Below are 24,038 nucleotides of genomic sequence, written 5' to 3' on the forward strand. Positions count from 1 at the left end.
CCACCCCTTCCCCAAAAAAGGACTTATTTACTGATTATGGCACTATGGGGCTCAAATAAAAGGTATTTGTGTGTAGAAAACGAATGCGATATCCAAATGTGGAACCAATCCATCCGTCTCCAAAAACACACCTTAAAGAGGACAAATTTACGATCATAGCAATATGGGGCTCAAATGAAAGGTCTTTGGAAGTAAAGCACGATGCTGATATATTTTCATGATTAAGTGTTTCAAAAAACACCTTAATATTACATATTTACCAACCATGTCAAATGAATGGTTTTGGGCGGTAGAACACGAAATTGATACCCACTTTCGGGACCAATTTGCTGGGGGTCTACCCCTTCCCCAAAACACCCCAGAAACAGCAATTATTTACTGACCATCGAAATATGGGGCTCAAATTAAAGTTCTTTGGAAGTAGAATACCAATGTGATATCCAAATGTGGGACCATGTATTTGGGACACCACCCCTTCCCCAAAACGCTCCCAAAGAGTGAGTACCAATTTACCGGCCATGGCAATGTGTGGCTCAAATGAAAAGTATTTGAGATTAGAAAACGAATTTGATAATCAATTTTGAGGCTAAGTGTTTGGGGGAGCTTCATCCCATAAACTTCTCTGGATTTAAACAAATCGTATTTGAAAGTAGAGCACTATGCTTGTTTTTTTCAAGGCTAAGTGTCTGGGGGACCACCTCACACCCAAAAAAAAACTCTAAATCGGGCTTACATATTTACCGATCATGGCGAATTGGGGCTCAAATGAGAGGTATTTGGGAGTAGAGCACGAAATTCATACCCACTTTCGGGAGTCCACACTGGGGGTCTACACCACCCCTAAACCCAGCAATCACCAGCCTAGCGGCCTTCCCACTCCCAAAATCATAAAGGAAATATCGGGCTCAAATAATGTATTTTAAGAGTGGAGTACATTTAACATCCAAACTTAAATGGCCCTTAACCCTTCGAGCGAATTTGTAGTACAGTAAAGATAATCTGCGATTCAGATAAAGACATTTATATTGTTATGCTATTATTCAAGCGATAAAGTAAAAGAAGAAGCAGCGAAGCGAGCCCGGTTCAGCTAGTCTCTTATATCCACAAGTACTGTCGGATGGAACTTTAAGTCCAATGACAACAGAACTCCCTTTTTATAGCAAAGTCCTATATTTCCATACCTGAAGACCTCCCAAATGTCCCCAGTATTAGCTATGGTATACTTGAAGCCTTTTCAGAGTTAGGCAAAATATGAGTAAAAAAGCCTGGCCATTCGAGTACGAAACGTTTCAAAGATTTTATACAAGGCTTCAACATAATTGAGGTAACATGCATTAATTTTGGACTCTAAATTTAATTTAATCCTGGCAACACTATTACACTGACCCTTTTAAGGCATTTACAAATTGAGATGCTAATGTTTTTTAAGTGCTTTTCTCATTTCCTTCCTATGACTGTATTCTTCTTCCTTTCAGAATTCAAATGGCACATTAACTGGCAGCCTATAGTTTGTGGTGGAGGTGGTGGCAATAAAACAAAACAACGGACGACAACGACGACGACAACAGCTAAACACTTCAAAGTACATGAATACGCTATTTATCAATGACAACGGCCTTTCGTTATAATAGTACATGTCGTTCCTCGGTCTGTAACATTGCAAAGTGATAGAAACGCCAATTGACAAGCAAAACTCTGGAGTAAGCAACCAAAATAAAGCGGAACAAAGAGGAAGTTTGGGGCCCAAGAAACAAACAAACAAACAAAAAGAGTCATTTGAAAAGCGGGTGCTAATATTTACACAAAATCTAAATGCCAAAATCCATAAGGGTATACCGTTGTCATCCGTCATAGAAAACCAGCGTGGGGAGAAAAGGCCAGTGCTACAACTAATTGAAGATGATATAAAGTCGAAGCAAGGCCTGCATGAACTACAATTAATAATAGCCCCTAAGTAAAGAGTAAGAAAAAGGCAGCACAAAAACTAAATAAGAAGAAGGAAGGCGCCATTGTAACGTCTTCTTAGACTCCTAGAGAACAAACGAAAGTATTTTAGTAAGTAAGACTAACAGCAAGGACGGCCAAAACCCCCTACAATAAATCGACCGAAGGTAACACAATTATACTCCCATCTTCAACTCCCTCAAAATAGGGTAAACAAACTTCCTTGTACCAAAACTCCCCTCCCCCAACGAAGATGTTAACAAGAACCCAAAAATTAATACTCGGCGTCAGCATACTCATACTGGTAGATGTCATTTGGGTTACCTCAAGTGAATTGACTAAGGTATCTTTAAATTCTGACAATGGCTTAAATTTTGAATTTTTATTCCATTTTTGTTTGTTCTCCATTTCAGTTTCTCTACGAAGATGAACACTTTGAGAAGCCCTTCTTTTGCACCTACTTCAAAACCTCTATGTTTACAATTTATCTGCTGGTGATAGGTCTTATAGCACCCTGGAAAGAATCCTGTGAGAGGCAAAATGGCAACTATTCGGTAAGATGGCACAACAATTTTTGAACAAACCTAATCTCTTTATTCAAACTGAGTTTTTTATACCGAAATATTCCTCTAAGACCCCATATAATCTTGATCGTCATGACGCTTTAAGTCGATCTAGCCAAGTCCGTCCGTCTGTCTGTTAAAAGGCGCCGAAAATTTGGCACAAATACTTCTTATTAGTGTAGTTCGCTTGGGATTGTAAATAGGCCTTATCAGTCCATGTTTTGATATAGCTGTTATATAAACCGATCTTGGATCTTGATGTCTTGAGTCACAAGACGGCGCAATTCTTATCAGATTTGGCTAAAATTTAGCATGAGGTGGTTCAAATCGGCCGATAACCTGATATAGCTGCCATATAAACCGATTTGGGATCTTGATTTCTTGAACCTCTAGAGGGCGCAATTATTATCCGATTTGCGTAAAATATTTTGTTTTGTCTCGCAAAAAATATGCCAAGCATGGTCTAAATCGATTTATAACCTGATATAGCTTCCATACAAATCGATCTCCCGATTATATTTCTTAAGCCTCTAGAGGGCAAAGTTATCCGATTTGGCAGAATTTTGCGCAGTGTTTTGTTTTGTCTCGCAAAAACTATGCCAAGAATATATAACTCCCATACAAATCGGTCTCCCGATTATACTTCTTAAGCTTCTAGAGAGCGGAATTATTATCCGATTTGGCTGAAATTTTGTTCAACGACTTCTCCTATGTTGTTGGTGTTGTTGTAGCCATATTTTCATGTGGAGGTGGCGATCCTTGTCAAGCACTTGTAGGTGAGCAAGCTCGCAAAAACTTTACCAAGTATGGTATAAATCTTTTAATAACCTGATATATCTCCCATATAAATCGATCTCCCAATTATATTGGGTTGCCCAAAAAGTAATTGCGGATTTTTCATATAGTCGGCGTTGATAAATTTTTTCACAGCTTGTGACTCTGTAATTGCATTCTTTCTTCTGTCAGTTATCAGCTGTTACTTTTAGCTTGCTTTAGAAAAAATGTGTAAAAAAAGTATATTTGATTAAAGTTCATTCTAAGTTTTATTAAAAATGCATTTACTTTCTTTTAAAAAATCCGCAATTACTTTTTGGGCAACCCAATACTTCTTATACCTCTAGAGGGCGCAATTCTTATTCGATTTGACTGAAATTTTGTTCAACGACTCCTCCTATGTTGTTGGTCTTGTTGTAGCCATATTTTCATGTGGAGGTGGCGATCCTCGTCCAGCTCTTGTAGGTGAGCAAGCTCGTTCCGGTCCAAAGGACCGATCGCCGCGGGAATAGATTAGTCATTGCTTATTTGAAGGCGCCAATAACTCGCCTTGTTATATCGAGCATCGTAGGCACTCAGTATTTGTGCAAGAGCCGGTGCCACCCGACCTCTTACAGAGACTCTCCGCTCGATACCGCTGATTGTCCGCCACTGCAGTTACAGCTATTCCGTATGGAGCATTCCACTATCCGCAACCTGTGGATGCGTCCGCTCACAGCTAAGCCTCTCGTGACAGCAGTGAACACCACACAGATCGGACCTTAATGTTCCAACTTGTGTGGTACTCACAGCTATCCCGTGCCAGGTTCTCCTATGACCTTCAACATGCATGCCAAACATTGTCTGAATCGGTCTATAACCTGATATAGCTCCCATATAAACCAATCTGCCGATATTACTTCTTGAGCACCTATGGCACGCAATTCTTATCGTAATTGGCTGAAATTTTGCACAATGTAGAAGTCATTGTGGTTTTCAACCTCCAAATCAAATATGGTCCGGATCGGTTCATAATCTGGTATAGCTCCAATAGCATCGCAATTTTTACACATTATGCTTTGTTTGCCTACAAAGAGATACCGGCCAAAGAACTTGACAAATGTAATCCATGTTGGAGGAAATATAAGATTCGGCTCGGCCAAACTTAGCACGCTTTTACTTGTTTTTTTTATTTTTGGTCTGTGGATGAAAAAGTGCATTAACGATCGACGTCGCCTCTATCCTTATGGTGAGCTCGAGAAGCAGGATATGTAAATCGCTTCTGAACTGCTCTCGCATTACTTCGAGGTGGATCCCCTTCTTGCACTTACGCCATAATTCCCAGTGTTCCTGCGTCTAGGTGCCCTTTCCATATAGCAATCGCTATGTCAATGATGTCGCGTCAAGGTCTCTTTTCTTTGACCTGAGTATCTTTTCGGTAAAACTTGTCACGGCTCTCCAGCTTTCCTCTCTTCTGTCCATCTTAGGTTTTCCACTCTTATTTCACCGATATACTCTTCTAGTCGCGCCAGAGGTGATAGCGGAAGACTGTGTGCTCTGCATTATGCACCAACTCTTCTTCCTCGTAGATGCAGAATGGTGAGCTGCATTTTCGCATTTTGTGTAGGTACTTGCGGAAATATCCGTGACAAGATATTGCCTGCGTCACATAGAAGTTTGCGTTCCCTTTCTTTCTACAGATCCATTGCCGTATGTCGGTGACGAACTTAAAAATACAACATCTGTCTCGCATGTCATATATTCCACCTTGACCTCCAAATGCTCAGCGTGTCTTGTCGAATATCTTCCAATATGAACTCCTGTTGGGAGTTCAGTTTTGCTTCATATATTTTCATCCGCCCTAAGATCTATGGGCTTCATGCCAGCAATGACGAGAACTGCGGGTTTAAACATTGTTCGGTAAGTTTAAGTAACTCTTAAACTTACCACAATCAAAGCCTCCTCCATAAAAAAGAATACTACTGCAGGTCTCCATCATCAGTTTGCGCATGTTTGAAAGAATTCCTGAAATGTCCGTCTTTAGTCGCCCTATAGGGCCGTTATCTTCGCCGCTGGGCTTTAAGCGTGAGTTTGGTGTCGAGTCATATCCCCAGATATGTCACGTGATTTCTATTGGTTAAGACGAAGTCCTTGATCCGCATATCTATCTCTGTGGGGATGTGTTTCCTCGTGAGCAGGAGAAGTTCCGTCTTTTGCATTGCCAGCTGTAGCCCGTGAAATTCCAACCAATGTCTAGTTCTGATCATGACCTGCTGAAGTCTTCTCTGCGACTCGTCCGTATTACTTGCTCTGACGACAGCTGTAATGTTGTTGTTGTTTTAGCAGTTTGTTGTGTTCTATCTATCGTCTGCTTGATTCTGTTGATTGTCCAGATCCAGGAACTCTGCGACTAACTTGGGTTACGTCCCGAGTGATATGGGTCTGGCTGGGCAGTTAAACAGGTGACGTGTGTCGTGTGGTTCCAGGTCACAATCGGGACCCACATCCTGCACGTTGGCATCATTTCTTGCTCTGTAGTCGTTGAGGCGGTTCAAGGACTTCATACACCCGGTAGCTATTTAGTGCATCTGCGACTGTGTCTGCATGAATGTTGTCTAGACCCGCTTGATCTCTTCTTCTCTCTTGTAGTGCTGAACCTCACGCTCTAGATTATGAAGGCTTCTGGGCTTAGGATAGGCACCTTAAGGCTTCTGGGCGGTGGATACCTATCCTCAAGATGATGATTTGGATGGTCCCTGCGTTAACAGCTCGGAAGCTATTGTTAGGCAGCATGTTGTTATTGTTGTTGTAGCAGTGTGTTGTACACTGAGGCGGCAGCCCTTGCTGATAAAGAACTTCATCGGGTCAATCCGATACGTACAACCGGCTATCATGGGATGTGGTTGTGTCTTTGCACGGGTACATTTGTGTCTCCTGATGGAGGTGGTTCATATAAGAACTGAGGTGGCAGCCCGTCGCAGTCCGAAGAGCGTCATCCTGACAGATCTGAATATTTTTCCACTGCGTGTCACATAGCTGACGAGAACACATTGGCGCTGCATAACTTACCACAAATCGGCCGATTGCTTTGTACGTGGTCAACAAGGTTTCTTTGTCAGCATCCCAAGTGCTGCCGGCAGATGACTTGAGGAACTTGGCGACCACACAGATAATTCGCCAACCAGTATTTCAGGCCTGGCTGGAGAAATGCTGGTAGCCGATGTCCTCAAATAATTTGGCATAGCTGACCGTTTCGAATGCTTTCGTTAGGTCCATTTCCATAAGGACCGTCCTATCAAATGGTCTGGGCTAGCTGTGAGCACCACACAGGCTGGAACACTGAGGTCCAATCTGTGTGAAGTTCATTGCTGACACGGTAAGCTTAGCTGCGAGCTACCGAGCGCGTCCACAGGTTGCGGATGGTGGAATGCACCATACGGGGTAGCTGCAACGGCAGCCGCGGACAATCAGCGGTATCTAGCGGAGAGTCTCAGTGAGAGGCCGGGCGGCACCGGCTCTAGCACAAATACCGAGTGCCCAAGATGCTCGATATGAAAAGGCGAGTTATTGGCGCTTTAAAATAACCAATGGCCATGTTCCCGCGGCGGTCGGTCGTATAGACCGGAACGAGCCTGACGAGTATCGCCACCTCCACATGAAAATGTGACTACGACAACAACGTCAACAACAACCGGTACCTAAGTTACATTGCTCCAAGTGTTTCAGCCACAAATTCCGCTTATGTTTCTTGACTACCCTGAGTATCTCTAGATTCAGATCGTTTATTCTGGGATTAATGGGGTCCGTACAAAGAATCCCATCACGCTCGTTTGTGAGTACCACTGCCTGCGCTGGAAAATTGGGTCGTTCTTAGGGTATTCGACCGGCTGGTATAATTGGAAAACGTCTATCTCGGCAGTTCCAGATTTTAGAGCTTCTACTCTATATTCCAAGTACGGGCCTCTAGTATCAAACGATTGCGTGATAGTTCTCTACTGCACAGAATGGTGGTTTCTGGACATTTATTTAGAGACGAGATGAACTTATACGTCTCCAATTCACTCACAAGCTCCTTCTATAGAGCGGACCTGCTGACGCTGTTACCAATTCGACTAAATCGTACAAACCAAATGTAGGCCTCGTTGGACGACCTTTATGTTCATCTTGTTGTTGGTCCTTCTTGCAGACCACAGTGGTGCAGAGGTTACAATATCCGTCAATGACGTTATACGCCTCGATTTGAATCCTGGCGAGAACATCAAAAAAATGTTTCTGCCGTGATTATCTCCTCACTAAAAATGGCCACATATCTGAAGTTATCCGTTCGCACACAGCAGTAAAAGAAGGTACCTTATTTTTTAACTTAAACTTGATCCGTAGGGCACTCATTGACATAAGAGGAGTATCCCCTTTGTTCCTTAAAGAAATGTTCTTTGACAAATGGGCATGTGTAGGTCTGTTGAAATATACGAAGTACTCTGCTATAATTGTACTGTATTTACTATTAGAAATATTAGTTGTTGTTGTTGTTTTTCATTTGTACATTTTAGTCTTTAATAAAATCTCTCTAAACTAACAATAGGTTATGGACCCAGCTCCTAACTGTGTTTGAAAAGAAAAAAAAAAAGAAAATAATTTTTTGGAGCTGCAAATAGTGAAAATATAAAGAATTGGACATGTCGGGAAATGTTATGCGAATTGATCCGTTGAACTCATCAAATTACGACACATGGAAGTTGCAAATGAGAGCAATTTTGATTAAAAATGATTTGTGGTCGTATGTGGACGGTTCAACATTGTGTCCAGATGGGGATACAGCCGCGAATTGGAGAAAAATGGACCAGAAGGCATGTGTGGATTTACTTTTGTCGATTACGCCTTCAGAATTGGGGTTGATTGCCGAATGTTCAACATCGAGAGAAATATGGCTGAAATTAGAAGACACATTTCAATCAAAAGGTCCAGCAAGGAAGGCTACATTGTTGAAACGGGTTGCTCTAGCCCGTATGAAGGATGGTGACAATGTTCGAGACCATATAAATGATTTTTTCGACGCCGTAAGCAAGCTGAAGGAAATAAATGTTGCCATAGGAGACGATCTTCTTGCTATATTGCTGTTATATAGTTTGCCTGACTCGTTTGAGACATTCCGTTGTGCCCTGGAGACCAGGGACGAACTTCCGAAACCAGAAGTTCTAAGGGTAAAAATTTTGGAGGAAGACCAGTCTCGTCGTGCAAAAGTGGAGAGAGACGATCAAAACGCGTTGTACGCAAAACCAAAAAGAAATGGGGTCAGTTCAAAATTCTCATACCGGTCAACAGAAAATAGGACAGATAGAGGTAAGCAAAAGGAAGGCTGTTTCAAATGCGGAAAATTCGGGCATTACGCCCGGAATTGTCGGTCAAAGCAGAATGCCAATTTGGTTCAAGAAGGAAGTCAAGAAAATTCGATGTTCAATTGCTTCGATTCGCTGTTTAACTGTCTTGACATTTCGCATGAGTGGTGTTTGGATAGTGGGTGTACCTCCCACATGTCATCGAATAAAGAAGGATTCACAACAATGAAAAAAATTGACAAGAATTTGTGCTTAGCCAATGGTGAAATGAGCAAGATAACAGCCGTGGGTGACGTTAGAATTAAAGTTGTTGGTGATAGACAAGAGGAAAGCTTTATTGTAAGAGATGTAATGTACGTCAAGGACTTGCGAACAAATTTATTGTCTATTTCGAAGCTGGCAGACAAGGGCTATAAGGTAAAATTTAACAAAGATCATGCTCTTATCCTGAAAGAAAATAAAGTAATGTGCAAAGCTGAACGAAGAGGTAATCTTTATTTCTTGAAGCAAATATCAGATGTGGCAAACTCAGCGGTAGTGAAGCCAAACGACATGGATACGTGGCACCAAAGACTAGGTCATCTGAATGAAAGTGATCTGAAACTACTTGCGGGTAAAAAAGGTGCACATGGAATTAACATTCGTCGAGGTCATCAGTTGTCACAGTGCAAGGTATGTTTGAGTGAAAAGCAAACACGAGAACGTTTTGAAAGTGGACGTGAAAATCGCACTAGTGAAATGTTGGAGGTGGTCCACAGTGATGTTTGTGGTCCTATGAAAGTAAATTCACATTCCAATTCAAGGTATTTCGTCACATTTATTGATGACTATTCAAGATATTGCGAGGTTTATTTTCTCAAAAAGAAATCAGAAGTTTTTGACGCATTTAAGAAGTATAAGAATTCAGCTGAGCTTCTCACGGATAAGAAAATCAAACATCTACAGTCAGATAATGGAACAGAGTATATCAACAAGGACTTTAACAAGTATTTGGAACAAGCTGGAATAAAAAGAAGATTAACAGCCCCTCATACACCCCAGCAAAACGGGATTGCAGAAAGGAAGAACAGAACTCTTATTGAAATGGCTCGGTGTATGATGAAGCAGGCTGGTGTTCCGGAATCTTTTTGGGCCGAAGCTATTAATACGGCATGTTACTTGCGGAATAGATGTCCAACTAGATCTCTCAACGGACAATTGCCTATAAAAGTTTGGACAGGAAAAACACCATCAATAAAGCATTTAAGACCGTTTGGAATCCGAGCCTATGTATTGATAAAAGACAAGTCAAATGGAAAATTTGATTCTCGCTCGGAAGAATGTATATTAGTGGGATACTCAGAAGTGTCAAAGGCTTACCGTTTTTGGTCATCGCGGAAGAAAAATATAATAGTCAGCAGGGATGTCAAATTCATAAATGAATTTTACGGAAAAAGTTTAGAAAACTATATTGAGATCAATTTGGATCCGCAAGCTGAAAGCGACACGCCAGAAGACGAGCAAGTAGAAGATGTGCAAAAGGAAATAAACCTACGGTCGCAAGGTAATCAAAATGTTTTACCACAACAACAAAAAAGTAATAGAGGAAGAAAACGGATTCTTAGAACTGGCGGGCGAGGCCGACCACGGAAGTTATCAAAAATGAGTACTGAAATTGTTCCTAATAATGAACCAGAGGAGTCTGTGGATGATAATGAGGAAGCGGACTTGCTCATGGATTGTGAACACACAGATTGCTTTTACAGATGACCCAGTCACATGTGATGAAGCTATGAATTCCGAAGATGATGCGAATTGGCAAAAAGCTATTGAGGACGAATATGTTGCCCAAATTTTGAACGGAAGTTGGAAAATAACGGAAAGACCTCAAGGAAAAAATATTATTGGTAATAGATTTGTGCTTCGAACCAAAGCAAACAACAAACGGAAGGCACGTCTAGTTGCAAAACGCTGCTCCCAACGGCCAGGGGAGGATTTTTCCGACACGTATTCTCCAGTAGTAAGATCTAGCACTATTCGTATGGTGGCAGCTTTGGCAGTCGAGAAAGATTTTGAAATTCATCAGATGGATTTCGTTACTGCGTATTTGAATGGAAATCTGGATGAAGACGTATACATGGAAATTCCTGATTATCTAGAAGACGTTCTGCAAAATTTGATAAATGGTGAGATTGTTGGGACATGTGAACGAAAAAGCAAATTGGCTAAAGAAATAGCGACAAAATGGATGAAAAGTTTACAAAAATGTCGAAACCCAGTATGTAAACTCGAAAAGGCTCTTTATGGGTTGCGCCAGTCAGGTCTGAAATGGTATCAGAAGCTTAGTCAAAAGCTAAAGGAAATGGGACTGGAACCATCGAAGTTAGATCCATGTTTGTTTCTAAGCAGAAATAAAAGCATTATGGTAACAGTTTACGTGGATGATCTGCTTATAGCAACGAATGATAAAAAGCTGTTGAATCAAATAAAGAAGTCGTTGGCAGAAACGTTTGAAATGAAAGACCTTGGAAAGGTTAGCAAATACGTTGGAATTGAGTTCAAGCAAGATATGAAACAAGGAAAAATAACGATAAATCAAAAGGAGTACATTGAATCAGTTCTGAAACGTTTTTATATGCAAAATTGTAAACCGACTACGACACCAATGGAGTTACAAATTAAATTGGAGAAACCTTCAAAACCAGATCCAGAAGTTATGCAGAAGTACCCATATCAAAGTTTAATCGGTGCACTTATGTATTTGGCGGTTAATACAAGGCCAGATATAGCATATCCAGTGAATTTCTTGAGTCAATTTAATTCAAATTATAATGCTCAACACTGGCAAGCGGCTAAAAGAATTTTGCGATACTTAAAAGGAACAATTAATCAAGGCCTTCAATACAAGAAAAGCAACGTCCCACTGTATGGGGTAGTAGATGCTGATTGGGGATCAAATTTAACAGATAGACGATCGTATTCTGGGTTTTCATTTATAATGTCTGGGGCAGCAATTACATGGGAAGCTCGTAAGCAGAGAACAGTGGCTCTTTCTAGTACTGAGGCTGAACTTCTTGCAATAACAGACGCTGTTAAAGAAGCATTGTATTTAAAGCGTTTTTTCGAAGAAGTAGGAGCAACAAAAACACCAATACATATCTTCAATGATAGTCAAAGTGCTCAAAAACTAATTCAAAGTATTGGCCACCACTCACGAACAAAACATATCGACGTTCGGTACCAATTTATACAAGAAACAATACAAGGGAATGAAATCAAATTGGAATATCGAAGATCAGAAGACATGGCGGCTGATGTACTTACAAAAGGACTTGGATTTACAAAACACAAACAACACATTCAAGAACTAGGTGTTGCTGAAGTCGCATAGTCGCCGTACTTCGAGGGGAGGTGTTGAAATATACGAAGTACTCTGCTATAATTGTACTGTATTTACTATTAGAAATATTAGTATTAACATAGTATACTCTGATTGTTATGTATGTAGTTAAAATATTTTCTTGCCTGCATACATACATTTTTCATTTGTACATTTTAGTCTTTAATAAAATCTCTCTAAACTAACAATAAGGTCCTTCTCATGAACTATAGCAGTTCGACCAATGTGCAATCCACAGTCTTGGAAAATAGATTACCTGCATGAAGTCTCTCAATAATTTTTATGTCACAGCATTACCTATAAAAATATTTTAAACTTTTTTGCCTCTTTTATTATCCCATTATAGATGATGGACCAGAATTCCGAAGATGATAGTTATTATTCCCACCATCCATCTTTGGTATGTATCCATCTTATGTATAGTATCGTTTTCAATTTTTCACCTATAAACATTTTGCTATTTTCAGAGTGACCCTACCTTTGTGCCCATACGTTCGGCGGCTAGTATAGGCAATGGACCCATATCGGGAACAGAAAGTGATGATTCCAGCATACGTTCGGTGCGCTTTAGTAAATTGGCTGAGGTGCGCGAAATGTCCGCCCATGAGGCTACTGAGGCGCTAATGGCACGCCTCTCATACACGGCGAGTATGCGTATTAATCGCCAAAAATCCCATCATAAAACGGCCAAGACAGCTTTACTATTTTGTGTATTGGTAAGAAAGAGAAATTTTTATATATTAATGGGTTGCCCAAAAAGTAATTGCGGATTTTTCTGATTTCTCCATAATTGCATTCTTTCTTCTGTCAGTTATCAGCTGTTACTTTTAGCTTGCTTTAGAAAAAAAGTGTAAAAAAAGTATATTTGATTAAAGTTCATTCTAAGTTTTATAAAAATGCATTTACTTTCTTTTAAAAAATCCGCAATTACTTTTTGGGCAACCCAATACCATTCCATTGCAAAAGGATTGAAAACTTTGTTCCCACAAACATCCCATTAAAGTAAACAGGGAGAGACTTCTGTTATATTTTTAAAACTGTAAACTATTTAATGCTATCTGGTGTATCTACCAATGACTTGGAATGCTTGGTTTCGAATTTTGTGACAATATTGGCATTTTTTACCAATTATTTGTTTTTTTTTTTTCTTTTCTTTGTTGCAGTGGTTTTTGGCCAATTATTTATTTCAAGTTTCATTGCAAATGACTGAGACAGCTGTGGTGACTTTGTTAAGTTCCTCCTCATCACTTTTTACACTGGCATTGGCAGCATTCTTTCCCTCGGCGTCGGGAGATAAATTTACCATAACGAAAATTATAGCGGTCATTTTGAATATAAGCGGTGTGGTAAGTATTTTACTGTGGTATTACAATGGACCACAATTTTATAAATGATAAAAATTAAAATTTTTTTTTGTCAAGTTTGGTTTTGCCTTTTACGGTGAAGATCATTCAATTTCACAATTTTTCGTTTGTTTCTCTTTTGAGACGAGCTAAACTATCGGAGATTTTTGCAATGGAAAAGGAAAGCCAGAGATCGTAACACACATCAACCACTATGCGACGCGTTTCGTAAAGTAACCTCGTAAAAGAAAATCAATGTTAGGAATTCCGTGCTACTTACAAAAACTTTAATTGTTTTCCATGCCATTCCCCAAAATTAGTTCATGTCCGGTATAGTGTCCCCACCTAAGTGCCGTTATCTGTTAGACGCGAAAGCCGGGCAATGGCAAAGGAAATGCTCCAAGGTCTCATCATCTTCCCTGCATGCTAACACTTGCCACACATGCTATCATTTGCCACACCGATTTAACATAAGTGAGCTCGTAGTGCTATGTGTCCCGTTATGATACCGAGAGCTATAGAATCCGCCTCTTACTTCCTGTCAGTAATATCCTCGTCTTCTCACGATCTGGATCTTCCCATAGGATTTTCGCCGTCCCACCGACCGTTTCGCTGTTCCACAGGGTTGCATGCACATTCGTCGCCCATGTCCTTAATTCGGACTGCGTCAAGCCGAAAGGCTTCGGGTTAACCAAGTTTATTGACGGCAATCCTCTGGCCTTCACCGCCAAATCGTCCGCTCTTTTCTCCCTTATGATCCGGCACCCAAACGATACGAATTTTGCCATCCTCAGAGAAGGCGTTAATTTTCTTACACTGCAAGACTGTTCATGGCCTTACCGTCCTGTCTATTATTGCCCTCATGGCAATTTTACTGTCCGTAAAGATCTTCACACCCCACGTCCTCGCGTTAGTACCACACCACCTCACGCATTCTGTCAATCCCATGGCAGCCGGTTGGACGTACCGGATTGACCCGATGGAATTCTCCATCGGCAAGGGCTGCCGCCTCAGTGTACAACACACTGCTACAACAACAATATCAACGCATTCCGTGATCGCCCGGATATCTGCCTGCAGGACTGTATTATGGTCAGGCAGTCCAAAGCAGATCTCAGTTCTTGAGTTCTCACGCACTTAACTCGATTTGCATCGACGCGAAAGGCTACGGGTTAACCAAGTTTATTGATGGCAGTCCTCTCGCCAAATCGTCTGCCCTTTTATTTCTCCTTACTCCGTTATGGCCCGGCACCCATACGATGCGGATTTTGCCATCCTCAGAGAAGGCGTTAATCTACTTCTTTCACTGCAAGACTATTCGTGACCTTACCGTCCTGGTTGTAATTGCCCTTATGGCAATTTCTCTGCCGGTTAAGATGTTGACACTCGACGTCCTCGCGTTAGCACCACACCACTTCACGCATTCCGTAATCGCCTGGATCTCCGCCTGTAGGACCGTATTATGGTCTGGCAGTTTAAAACAGGTTTCAGTCCCTGGGTTCTCAATGTAGACCTCCAGGCCCACTCTGTCCTCTAGTTTTGATCCATCCGGGTAACATGATATTCCAGATGGCAAAACTACGGTTCCGTTAATCTAAGACTGTATCGATGGCAGCTGTGCCTCGCACTCGACTTCAAGGTTCATCTCAGGTATCCGATCGGAAACCTCTTCCATTTCATTCAGGTTTCTTATCGTCACCACGATTAAACCGCGATGGTATGAGCTGCTCTCATCCTCAATCCATTCTGCCATCGCCTTAAGTCTCATAGCCGTAGTGGCTGCCTCACACTTAATCTGTATGTCAATGGGTCGGATACCTAGAATAGTCTCCAGTGCCCTAGTAGGCGTGGTCCTCATTGGTCCGCCTATGCCAAGACATGTTCTCTGAACCTGGTGTATGGTCCTTATGTTGCACTTTTCCTCACATTTCGAGCCTAAGGCCCGTCTACATAGTGTCCAACATCTGTGAGCCTTCTCAGTACGCTCCAGAATGTGACACAATTCAGTTTCCTTTTCAAGATCACACCTAAGTATTTGACCTTGTCAGAATACTCATCGCAGCCGGTTGTATGTACCGGATTGACCCGATGAATTCCTTCATCGGCAAGGGCTCCCGCCTCGGTGTACCACACACTGCTACTACAACAACAACCTTGTCGGATATCGAAATCGTCTTATTGAGGAAACGTGGTGCGTTAAATTGGCTCACCTTCGTCCTCCTCGTGAATAGATATATTTCAGTCTTCTCTGGGTTAACATTAAGACCTCTGGGTTTAGGCCAGTCATATGCAAGACCAATTCAGTTTCCTGTCCAAGATCATACCTAAGTATTTGACCTTGTCGGATATCGAAATCGTCTTATTAAGGAAACGTGATGCGTTAAATTGGCCCACCTTCGTCTTCCTCGTGAGTAGGTATATTTCAGTCTTCTCTGTGTTAACATTGAGACCTCTGGGTGTAGGCCAGTCATATGTCATATACAAGACCCTTTCGGCTTTTCTGCATAGCTGGTCTACATAGTGCTCAACATCTGTGAGCCTTCTTAGTATGCTCCTGAATGTGACACTACCAATTCAGTTTCCTGCCCAAGATCATGCCTAAGTATTTGACCTTGCGGATATCGAAATCGTCTTATTGAGGAAACGTGGTGCGTTAAATTGGCACACCTTCGGCTTCTTCGTTAGTAGGTATATTTCAGTCTTCTCTGGGTTAACATTGAGACCTCTGGGTCTAGCCCAGTCATATGCCATATGCAAGAACCTTTCGGCCCTCCTGCATAGTTGGTTCAAATCCTTACCCCTTAGAAGTATTATAACATCGTCTGCGTAGCGGACAGGCTCAAATCCCTCCTCTGTCAGCATCCGTAATAGGTTATTTATGGTGGTGACCCAAAGAAGTGGCGATAAAATGCCCCCCTGTGGCGTGTCTTGTGCCACTTTCTCCCTTATATTTATGTTATGGGGCCCGAAATTTATTCACCAGTTCCTTTGGATATGGTTTTGCCAGTCTCTAAGGACCTGGTTCATCCTGTACTGGTCTAAGGATTGTTAAAATACCCCTCGATGGCAATGCATACCGACAGTGTGTACGTTTTGGCATCGAAGGATTCTTCTGTTTTATGCACAACATCGTGCAGAGCGGTCTCCTACCTTCCCTTGACATAGGCATGCTGTTTGTATTTAAGCAGTTCGCTGGATATCCTACTCTTTATCATAGTGTCCACAATACATTCCATAACTTGCCTTGCCGAGCAAGTTTTCCGATCATATTAGATGTGGAGGCTTCAAGGGCCATACATTGTGTTATTCTAACCAAATGACAAAACGCGTCCCATAGCTGTTGGTATGTGTGTAGTGATCTCTGGCTATCCTTTCCCATTGCAAAAATCTCCAATCATCAGAAACATACGAAACATGACAGCCGGTTGTACGTACCGGATTGGCTCGATGGAGTATTTCATCGGCAAGGACTGCCGCCTTAGTTTACAACACACTGCTACAACAACAACAACAACGAAGAAATTTAACTGTGTTCTTTAATATTCCCTGTTTTAGGTGACCATTACCATTTCGGATATTCATGATACAAATTTTTCACGCGGAGCTCTATTGGCTTTGTTCAGCGCATTCTTCTATGCAGCCTATTTGGTGTTTGTGAAAAGAAAAAGCGATACAGAGGAAAAAGTGGATATACCCTTATTCTTTGGTAGAATCAACATAGCAAATTTAAATTTTTGGATCCCCTTCTTCTAATTTCCTTTTCTTCTTCAAGGTTTCGTGGGTCTATGGAACTTGCTGCTTATGTGGCCGGTGTTTTTTATTTTAAATTTTACCAAAATCGAGAAATTCGAATTACCAAATCAAAATCAATTTGCCATTCTATTTTTAAATGGTCTAATTGGCACTGTAATTTCCGAAGCATTATGGTTATGGTAAGATATTTTTTTTAAATCTCGTCTATAAAAATCCTTTTAATTTATTTTGTTTTATTTTCAGGGGATGTTTCCTCACCTCCTCACTAATAGGCACCATAGCCATGACCTTGCAGATACCTTTGTCAATATTATTTGATGTCATTCTTAAACGGAAGCCCTACTCACCGCTCTTCTATATAGGCTCTTTGCCTATATTTTTTGCATTAATACTTGTGGCGTTACTAATGCGCAACGATGAATCGGATCCCTTGATGCGTTTGTGCAAGGTGATCTATAGGAAATTTTGCAGTTGTAAAAAGCCAAATATTGTTAGGTAAGTCATTAAGTATTCTTTATTTACCTTAGAAAATAAAATAGAAAATTTCATAAAAATGTTTGCATGTGTAATATATTTTACTCGTATAAACGGAAGATCTCGTCGAAATTTTTTTCCAAAGTGGTAAAAAATTTATTTTTATAAATAAAATTTTTCGTAGAATATTTTGTCAAAATTTTATTTTTATAGAATATTTTCTAAAAATTCTATTTTTAAATAAAGTTTTCTCAATATTTTTTTATAGAAAATTTCATCTAAGTTCTATCAAAATTTATTTTTAAAAAATTTTCGTTAAAATTTACTTTTAAAGAAAATTTCGTCAAATTTTCCTTTCAAAAAATTTTGCCAATTCGTGCGCCCATCTGCCACTTGAGCACAAATTTGAATGACGCACTCTACTCAAAAAATCTAACACTTGATTTCCCATTGTTTGAATGGGTCAAATAACCTCTATTGGAGGCGATTTAAGGAGCTTAGCACCACGTAGATTCTTGGACCAAAGTTTAATATCATATTCGTAATCTGCTTCCTTCTTTTTCAGTCTCTTCTAGCTACGATCGGGTAATATTCCCATTTGGGCAACTTTGTGGTTTTGGGCGACCTCCAATTACTTGGACCGCATTTTTGATATCATATTCGTAGTCTACTCCCGAATACCTTTCATTTGAGTCTTATATTGATATGTACGTCCAATATGTTTGTTTGGGCAGTTTTTGAAGTTGGGTGACCCCTTGGATACTTGAACCCAATTTTTAATGACATATTCATATTCTGATCTCCAATACTTTTCATTTGATACCCATATTGTCCATATCGGTCAACTTTTGATTTAGGTGGTGTTTTTGGGGTAACGGGGGAGGTTCCGCCCCCTTCCAATATCAATTAATTATATAGGCTATACCTTCCTGACCATATTCTTAATATACTCACAAATACCCTTCATTCAAGTCGCATATTATTTTGTCATTATCGTCCAATAAACCTATTTTATGTGGTTTTGAGTCGGGGCGGCCCCCATTTACTTGGACCCAATTTTTACTATGAAATTAATTGTCTACTCCTGAATACTTTTCATTTGAGACACATATTGTCCTGATCGGTACACTTTTATTTTTGGGTAGTACTTTTGGCATAAGGGGTAGGGTCCGCCCCCTTCCGATATCAACAAATTATATAGCCTATGTTTCCTTCCAGACCAATCTACACAATCTGTGAAAATTTCAAGGTAATCGGGTCAGCCGTTTATGAGTCTATACGGATACGCATATTGCAGGATGAGGCGTCCCCCAAACACATGGCCCCCAAATAGGTTATCAAATTCGTTTTCTAATCTCAAATACCTTTCATTTGAGCCACATATTGGCATGGTCGAAAATTTTTAACCCTTTGGGGAAGGGGTGATGCCCTAAATACATGGTCCTACATTTGGAAATCAAATTCGTATTTTGGGAAAGGGGTAGACCCCAGAAAATTGGTCCCGAAAATGGGTATCAATTCTTGCTCTACCTAGTCGGTAAATATGCCAAATTTAGGGTGTTTATATCTATACATCATTTATTTTTACCCCATATTGCCATTGCCCTCAAAATTGGGTATCAAATTCGTTTTCTAATCTCATTTAAACTCCTTATTGCAAAAGTCAGCAAATATGTCCGGTTTGGGGTATTGGCCCTAAAAACTATGAATATTTAGTTCCACTCTCTTTAATACCCAAATTGTCTTGGTGAGCAAATACGTCCTATTTGATGGTTGTTATGGTGGTGGGACGTCCGCTAGACAGTTGGCCCCTAATGTTGATATCAGATAGGTGGTCTACTCCCACATACCTTTAATTTGAGCCCCATATATCCATAGTCGGCAAACATGACCGGCTTGGGGGGTGTTTTGGGGGATGGGCAGCCACTCAGTGAGTTGCCTTGAAAATATATGTCGGATTCGTGTTCCACTTAAAAAACCCTCTTATTTGAGCCTCATATTGCAATAGTCAGAAAATACTTACTATTTGGGTGGTGTTGTGGGGATGGGGTGGCCCCATAGACACTTTTCCCGAATATTGATATCAAATTCGTGCTTTACTCCCAAAGACCTTCCATTTGAGCCCCATATTGCTATGGTCGTAAATTTGTCCCCTTTGGGGGATGTTTTTAGTGAGAGGCGGTCCCCAAAACACTTGGTCCCATATTTGGATATCAGATTCGTGTTTTACTCGCAAATACCTTTCGTTTGAGTCCCATAATGCCATGGTCGGTAAATATGTCCGATTTAGGTGTGTTTTGGGGGTTGGGGTGGTCCCCCAAACACTTGGTCCGACAATTGGATATCAGATACGTTTTCTGATCTAAAATACCTTTCATTTGAGTCCCACATTGTCGTGATTGGTCTAAATACATATTTGGTAGGCTAGGGGGGTGTAGCAGCCCCCATAGGTACCCTATCCAAATTTGGATACCAAATTTTGGTTTTTAGATTACTATAAGAGAGCACACAAAATTTGGTTTAAATCGCACCACCCATTTCCAAGATCTGGCGTTTCTGAAAACGAGTGTAAGGGGGAGGGTCCGGGCCCCTTCAGATATCAAAAAATGTAGTACCCTATTTTCACCACGGGATAATTATGCAACATCTGTGTAAATTTCAAGAAAATCGGTTCAGCCGTTTCTGAGTCTATGAGGAACACACAAACATACAAACAAACACAAATTGATTTTTATATATAAGATTTTGTCAAATTTTATAGAAATTTCATTTTTATAGAAAATTTTGTCAACATTTTATCAAAATTTTACTTTTATAAAAAATATTGGGAAATGTTATTTTTAATGTGCATTTTGTTAAAAATTTATTTTTATTAGAACATTTTATTCAAATAACTTTTATAGAAAATGTTGTCAACATTTTATTTTTTTGGGCAACTTTATTACAATTTTATTTTTATAATAGATTATATCAAAATTTTATTTTCATAGAAAATTTTATAAACATTTCAATTTTAAAAGAAATTTTGTCAAAATTTTATTTTTATAGAAATTTTGACATTTTATTTATATAAAAATTTTTTGAAAATTTTATTTTTATGTAAAAAGTATAGAAAATTTTGTTTATTGATAGAGAATTTTTTCAAAAAATTTTCAAAATTTTATTTTTTATAGAAAATTTTGTCAAAATTATATTTTTTAGAAAATTTTATCAAAGTTTTATTTTTGTAGAAAATTTTATTAAATGTACAGACAGTTGTCAAAATTTTGTTACACAATTTTTTAATAGGGATTTTTATCCATTTTTTTATAAGAAATTCTTCCAAATTTTTTATTATAGAAAATTTTTCGCAATTTAAGTTTTATAGGAATTTTTGTCAACATTTTATTTTTATAAAAAATTTTGTCAAATTCTTATTTTATAATTTTTTTTTATATAAAATCAAAATTTATAAAAAATTTTGTCAAAATTTTATTTTTATAGAAAATTTTATGTTTAAAAAAATGTTTTTAACAGAAAATTTTCGAAAATTTGTCATAATTTAAGTTTTATAGGAATTTTTGTCAACATTTTATTTTTATAAAAAATTTTGTCAAATTCTTATTTTATAATTTTTTTTTATAGAAAATCAAAATTTATAAAAAGTTTTATTTTTATAGAAAATTTTGTGTTTAAAAAAATGTTTTTAACAGAAAATTTTCCAAATTTTGTCATACAATTTTCCTGGAACTGTAGGCCGGTCAGACGGATGGCCATAGTTCACGATAATGCCGATGAGATGATGAAATCCAATTATCGAAACGCGACATGTGTCCTGCCACGTCTGAAGAACTGGCAATTTCTTTTCTTCAAGACTCTTTTAACAATCTCTTCTTTGGATGTTGCATTCGCTTGATCATTAAGCTCGACTTGAAAAAAGATGAAGCAGAAATTTTTTTTCTTAAAAAAATTTCGTTAATTTTTTGTAGCAATTTCGTTGAAATTTTTTTTTAGAAAATTTCATCAAAATTTACTTTTCCAGATATTTCCATCGACATTTTTATAGAAAATTTGTGGAAAAATATTTCGTAGATATTTTTCGTTATGTAAAAAATTTGTGGAAAAAAAATTCACCAACATTTTTATTTTACAAAAATTTTATTAAAATTTTATTCAACTGATTGTAATTATCATTGTCCTCTTTCTTCTATTTCAGAATAAATGATGAAGAACAACAAGAATCGCTTATTGGAAGCAATGACTGATCCTTATACTAAGTTCTCTTCCATGAAAAAAATGTCCATCACAACACACAATCACACAACCACACAGTGAATGCCTCCAAATTTGCTCATTTAGACGAAAAAGAAGAAAAAGTTCAAAACTTTAATTTGGCTGTATTTTTATGAATTATTTCACCTCCATGGGAGTTGGAAAACTCTAAGATTTTCTTTTATTTCATTATCGGATCTCTATCTCTTTTAGTATTTAATTTTACATATATATGCATATCTTTCTTTAAAATCTATTGAACAAATAAAAATCCTCCCCTCCTCTTCCCCTACCTAATCCTCCATGTGCACCCTTCTGTTTCGTGTTTTTTTTTATATGAAGTAGACAAACAACAAATAAAAACCATTGTACAAATTTGTAAATTTTTTAGCTTTTTTATTACTGATTTAGTGTAATTACTGTATGTATGTGTACTCATTGTGTATTTAATATAATAATGATAAATTTGTTTATTATCTTCTTACCATGTATGATGATGATGAGAACGATGTACTATGTAATTGGTAAATGTTTGAATTTAAGCTATTTTCTATTATGATTAAACTGAATTAGGCTTAGACAAATTAGCATTAGTTAATTTAAGAAAACGCAACAACAAATGCATAACATTTATATTTTATTTATATTCTTTTTTTTCGATAATAACAAAAACAAAATTTATGCTATACGAAATATACAAAACATACCCAAATACCAACAAAAACAAATATTAAGAATTTTTTGTTTGAAAATGAATAATTGCAATAAAAATAGCGATTGATTCGTTGAAAAGAAAACTTTCTGTGGGAAGAATTTATTTTCTATAAAAATTATAATTTAAAAAAAAAAAAAAAAAACATTTTATAAAAACTAAGCTAACGCATGGGGTGAGGATTAATCAGAATTTTATAGCTTAAGATGTCAGATCCGCAGATCGGTCCATATCGCAGCTTATATGCACCATACATGGTTCGGATATCCGGTAGCCTAGAGCAACTCCAAGTTCCAAATTTATATCAAAATATGGTCCAATCTGGATCAAAATAAATTTCTAAATATGGTCCGATCTGGACTTTGTTCAGGTTAGACAATGAGAGGCCTAGTGTAACACACTGTTCCAATTTAAGCGAAATCGTATAACAAATAAGGCTTTTGTGGGTTTAAGACCCTTAATTGGCAGATCACTCAGTATGGCAGCTATCTCAATTTGTGTTTATGTGTTCCTTATAGACTCAAAAACGGCTGAACCGATTTTCACAAAATTTCAACAGATGGGACATAATGCTCTCGTGGTGAAAATAGGGTACAACATTTTTTGATATTTGAAGTGGGGGGAGGGGGGACCCTTTCCCTTACCCTAATTTTCTGAAACGCCAAATTGCTCTCTTATGGTAACCTAAAAATAAAAACATAACATCCCTAAATTGGACATATTTACCGCCCATGGCAATAAGAGACTCAAAAGAAAGTCATTTGCGAGTAGAATACAAATCTGATGGCCACCGTAGCGCAGAGGTTAACATGTCCGTCTATGACGCTGAACGCCTGGGATCGAATCCTGGCGAAACCATCAGAAAAATGTTCAGCGGTGGTTTTTCCCTCCTAATGCTGACAACATTTGTGAGGTACTATGCCATGTTAAACTTTTCTCCAAAGAGGTGTCGCACTGCAGCAGGCCGTTCGGACTCGGCTATAAGAAGGAGATCCCTTATCATTGAGCTTAAACTTGAATCGGACTGAACTCATTGATATGTGAGGAGATTGCCCCTGTTCTTTAGCGGAACGTTCATGGGCAAAATTTGCAAAAATACGAATCTGATATCTAAATGTGGGACTAAGTTTCTGGGGGCTCGTCCCTTCCCCAAAACACCCCCCAAACAGGACTTATTTACTGACCATGGGACTTAAATAAAAGGCATTTGAGTATAGAATACGAATCAGATATCCAAATGTTGGACTAATTGTTTGGGGGGACGCCCCTCCCAAAAACACCCCCAAAGAGGACAAATTTACGACCATTGCAATATGGGGCTCAAATGAAAGGTCTTTGGTAATAAAGAACGAATTTGATATCAATATTCGGGGAAGTGTCCATGGGGCCACCCCACCCCCATAACACCACCCATATAGGACGTATTTGCTGAACATTGCAATATGGGGCTCGAATAAGAGGTATTTTAGAGTAAAACACGCATCTGATTTATATTTTCAGGGCCAAGTCACTGAAACACCCTTCAACCAG

The 24,038-nt window shown here is 38.9% G+C and overlaps 1 protein-coding gene across 1 annotated transcript; it reads left to right on the plus strand.

Annotated features, from left to right (window-relative positions):
* Positions 1-1,517: 1,517 nt before the first annotated feature.
* LOC106080985 (solute carrier family 35 member F5) lies at positions 1,518-22,267 on the plus strand. Its single transcript, XM_013242640.2, has 9 exons — positions 1,518-2,287; positions 2,358-2,498; positions 12,322-12,375; positions 12,443-12,691; positions 13,139-13,321; positions 16,874-17,024; positions 17,091-17,250; positions 17,315-17,566; positions 21,741-22,267. Exons 1-9 carry the CDS (start codon positions 2,198-2,200, stop codon positions 21,787-21,789), a joined length of 1,329 nt encoding a protein of 442 aa, XP_013098094.1. The 5' UTR covers positions 1,518-2,197; the 3' UTR covers positions 21,790-22,267.
* Positions 22,268-24,038: the final 1,771 nt, after the last annotated feature.

The sequence above is a fragment of the Stomoxys calcitrans genome, chromosome 5 (assembly GCF_963082655.1).
Source record: "Stomoxys calcitrans chromosome 5, idStoCalc2.1, whole genome shotgun sequence".
Taxonomy (NCBI): domain Eukaryota; kingdom Metazoa; phylum Arthropoda; class Insecta; order Diptera; family Muscidae; genus Stomoxys; species Stomoxys calcitrans.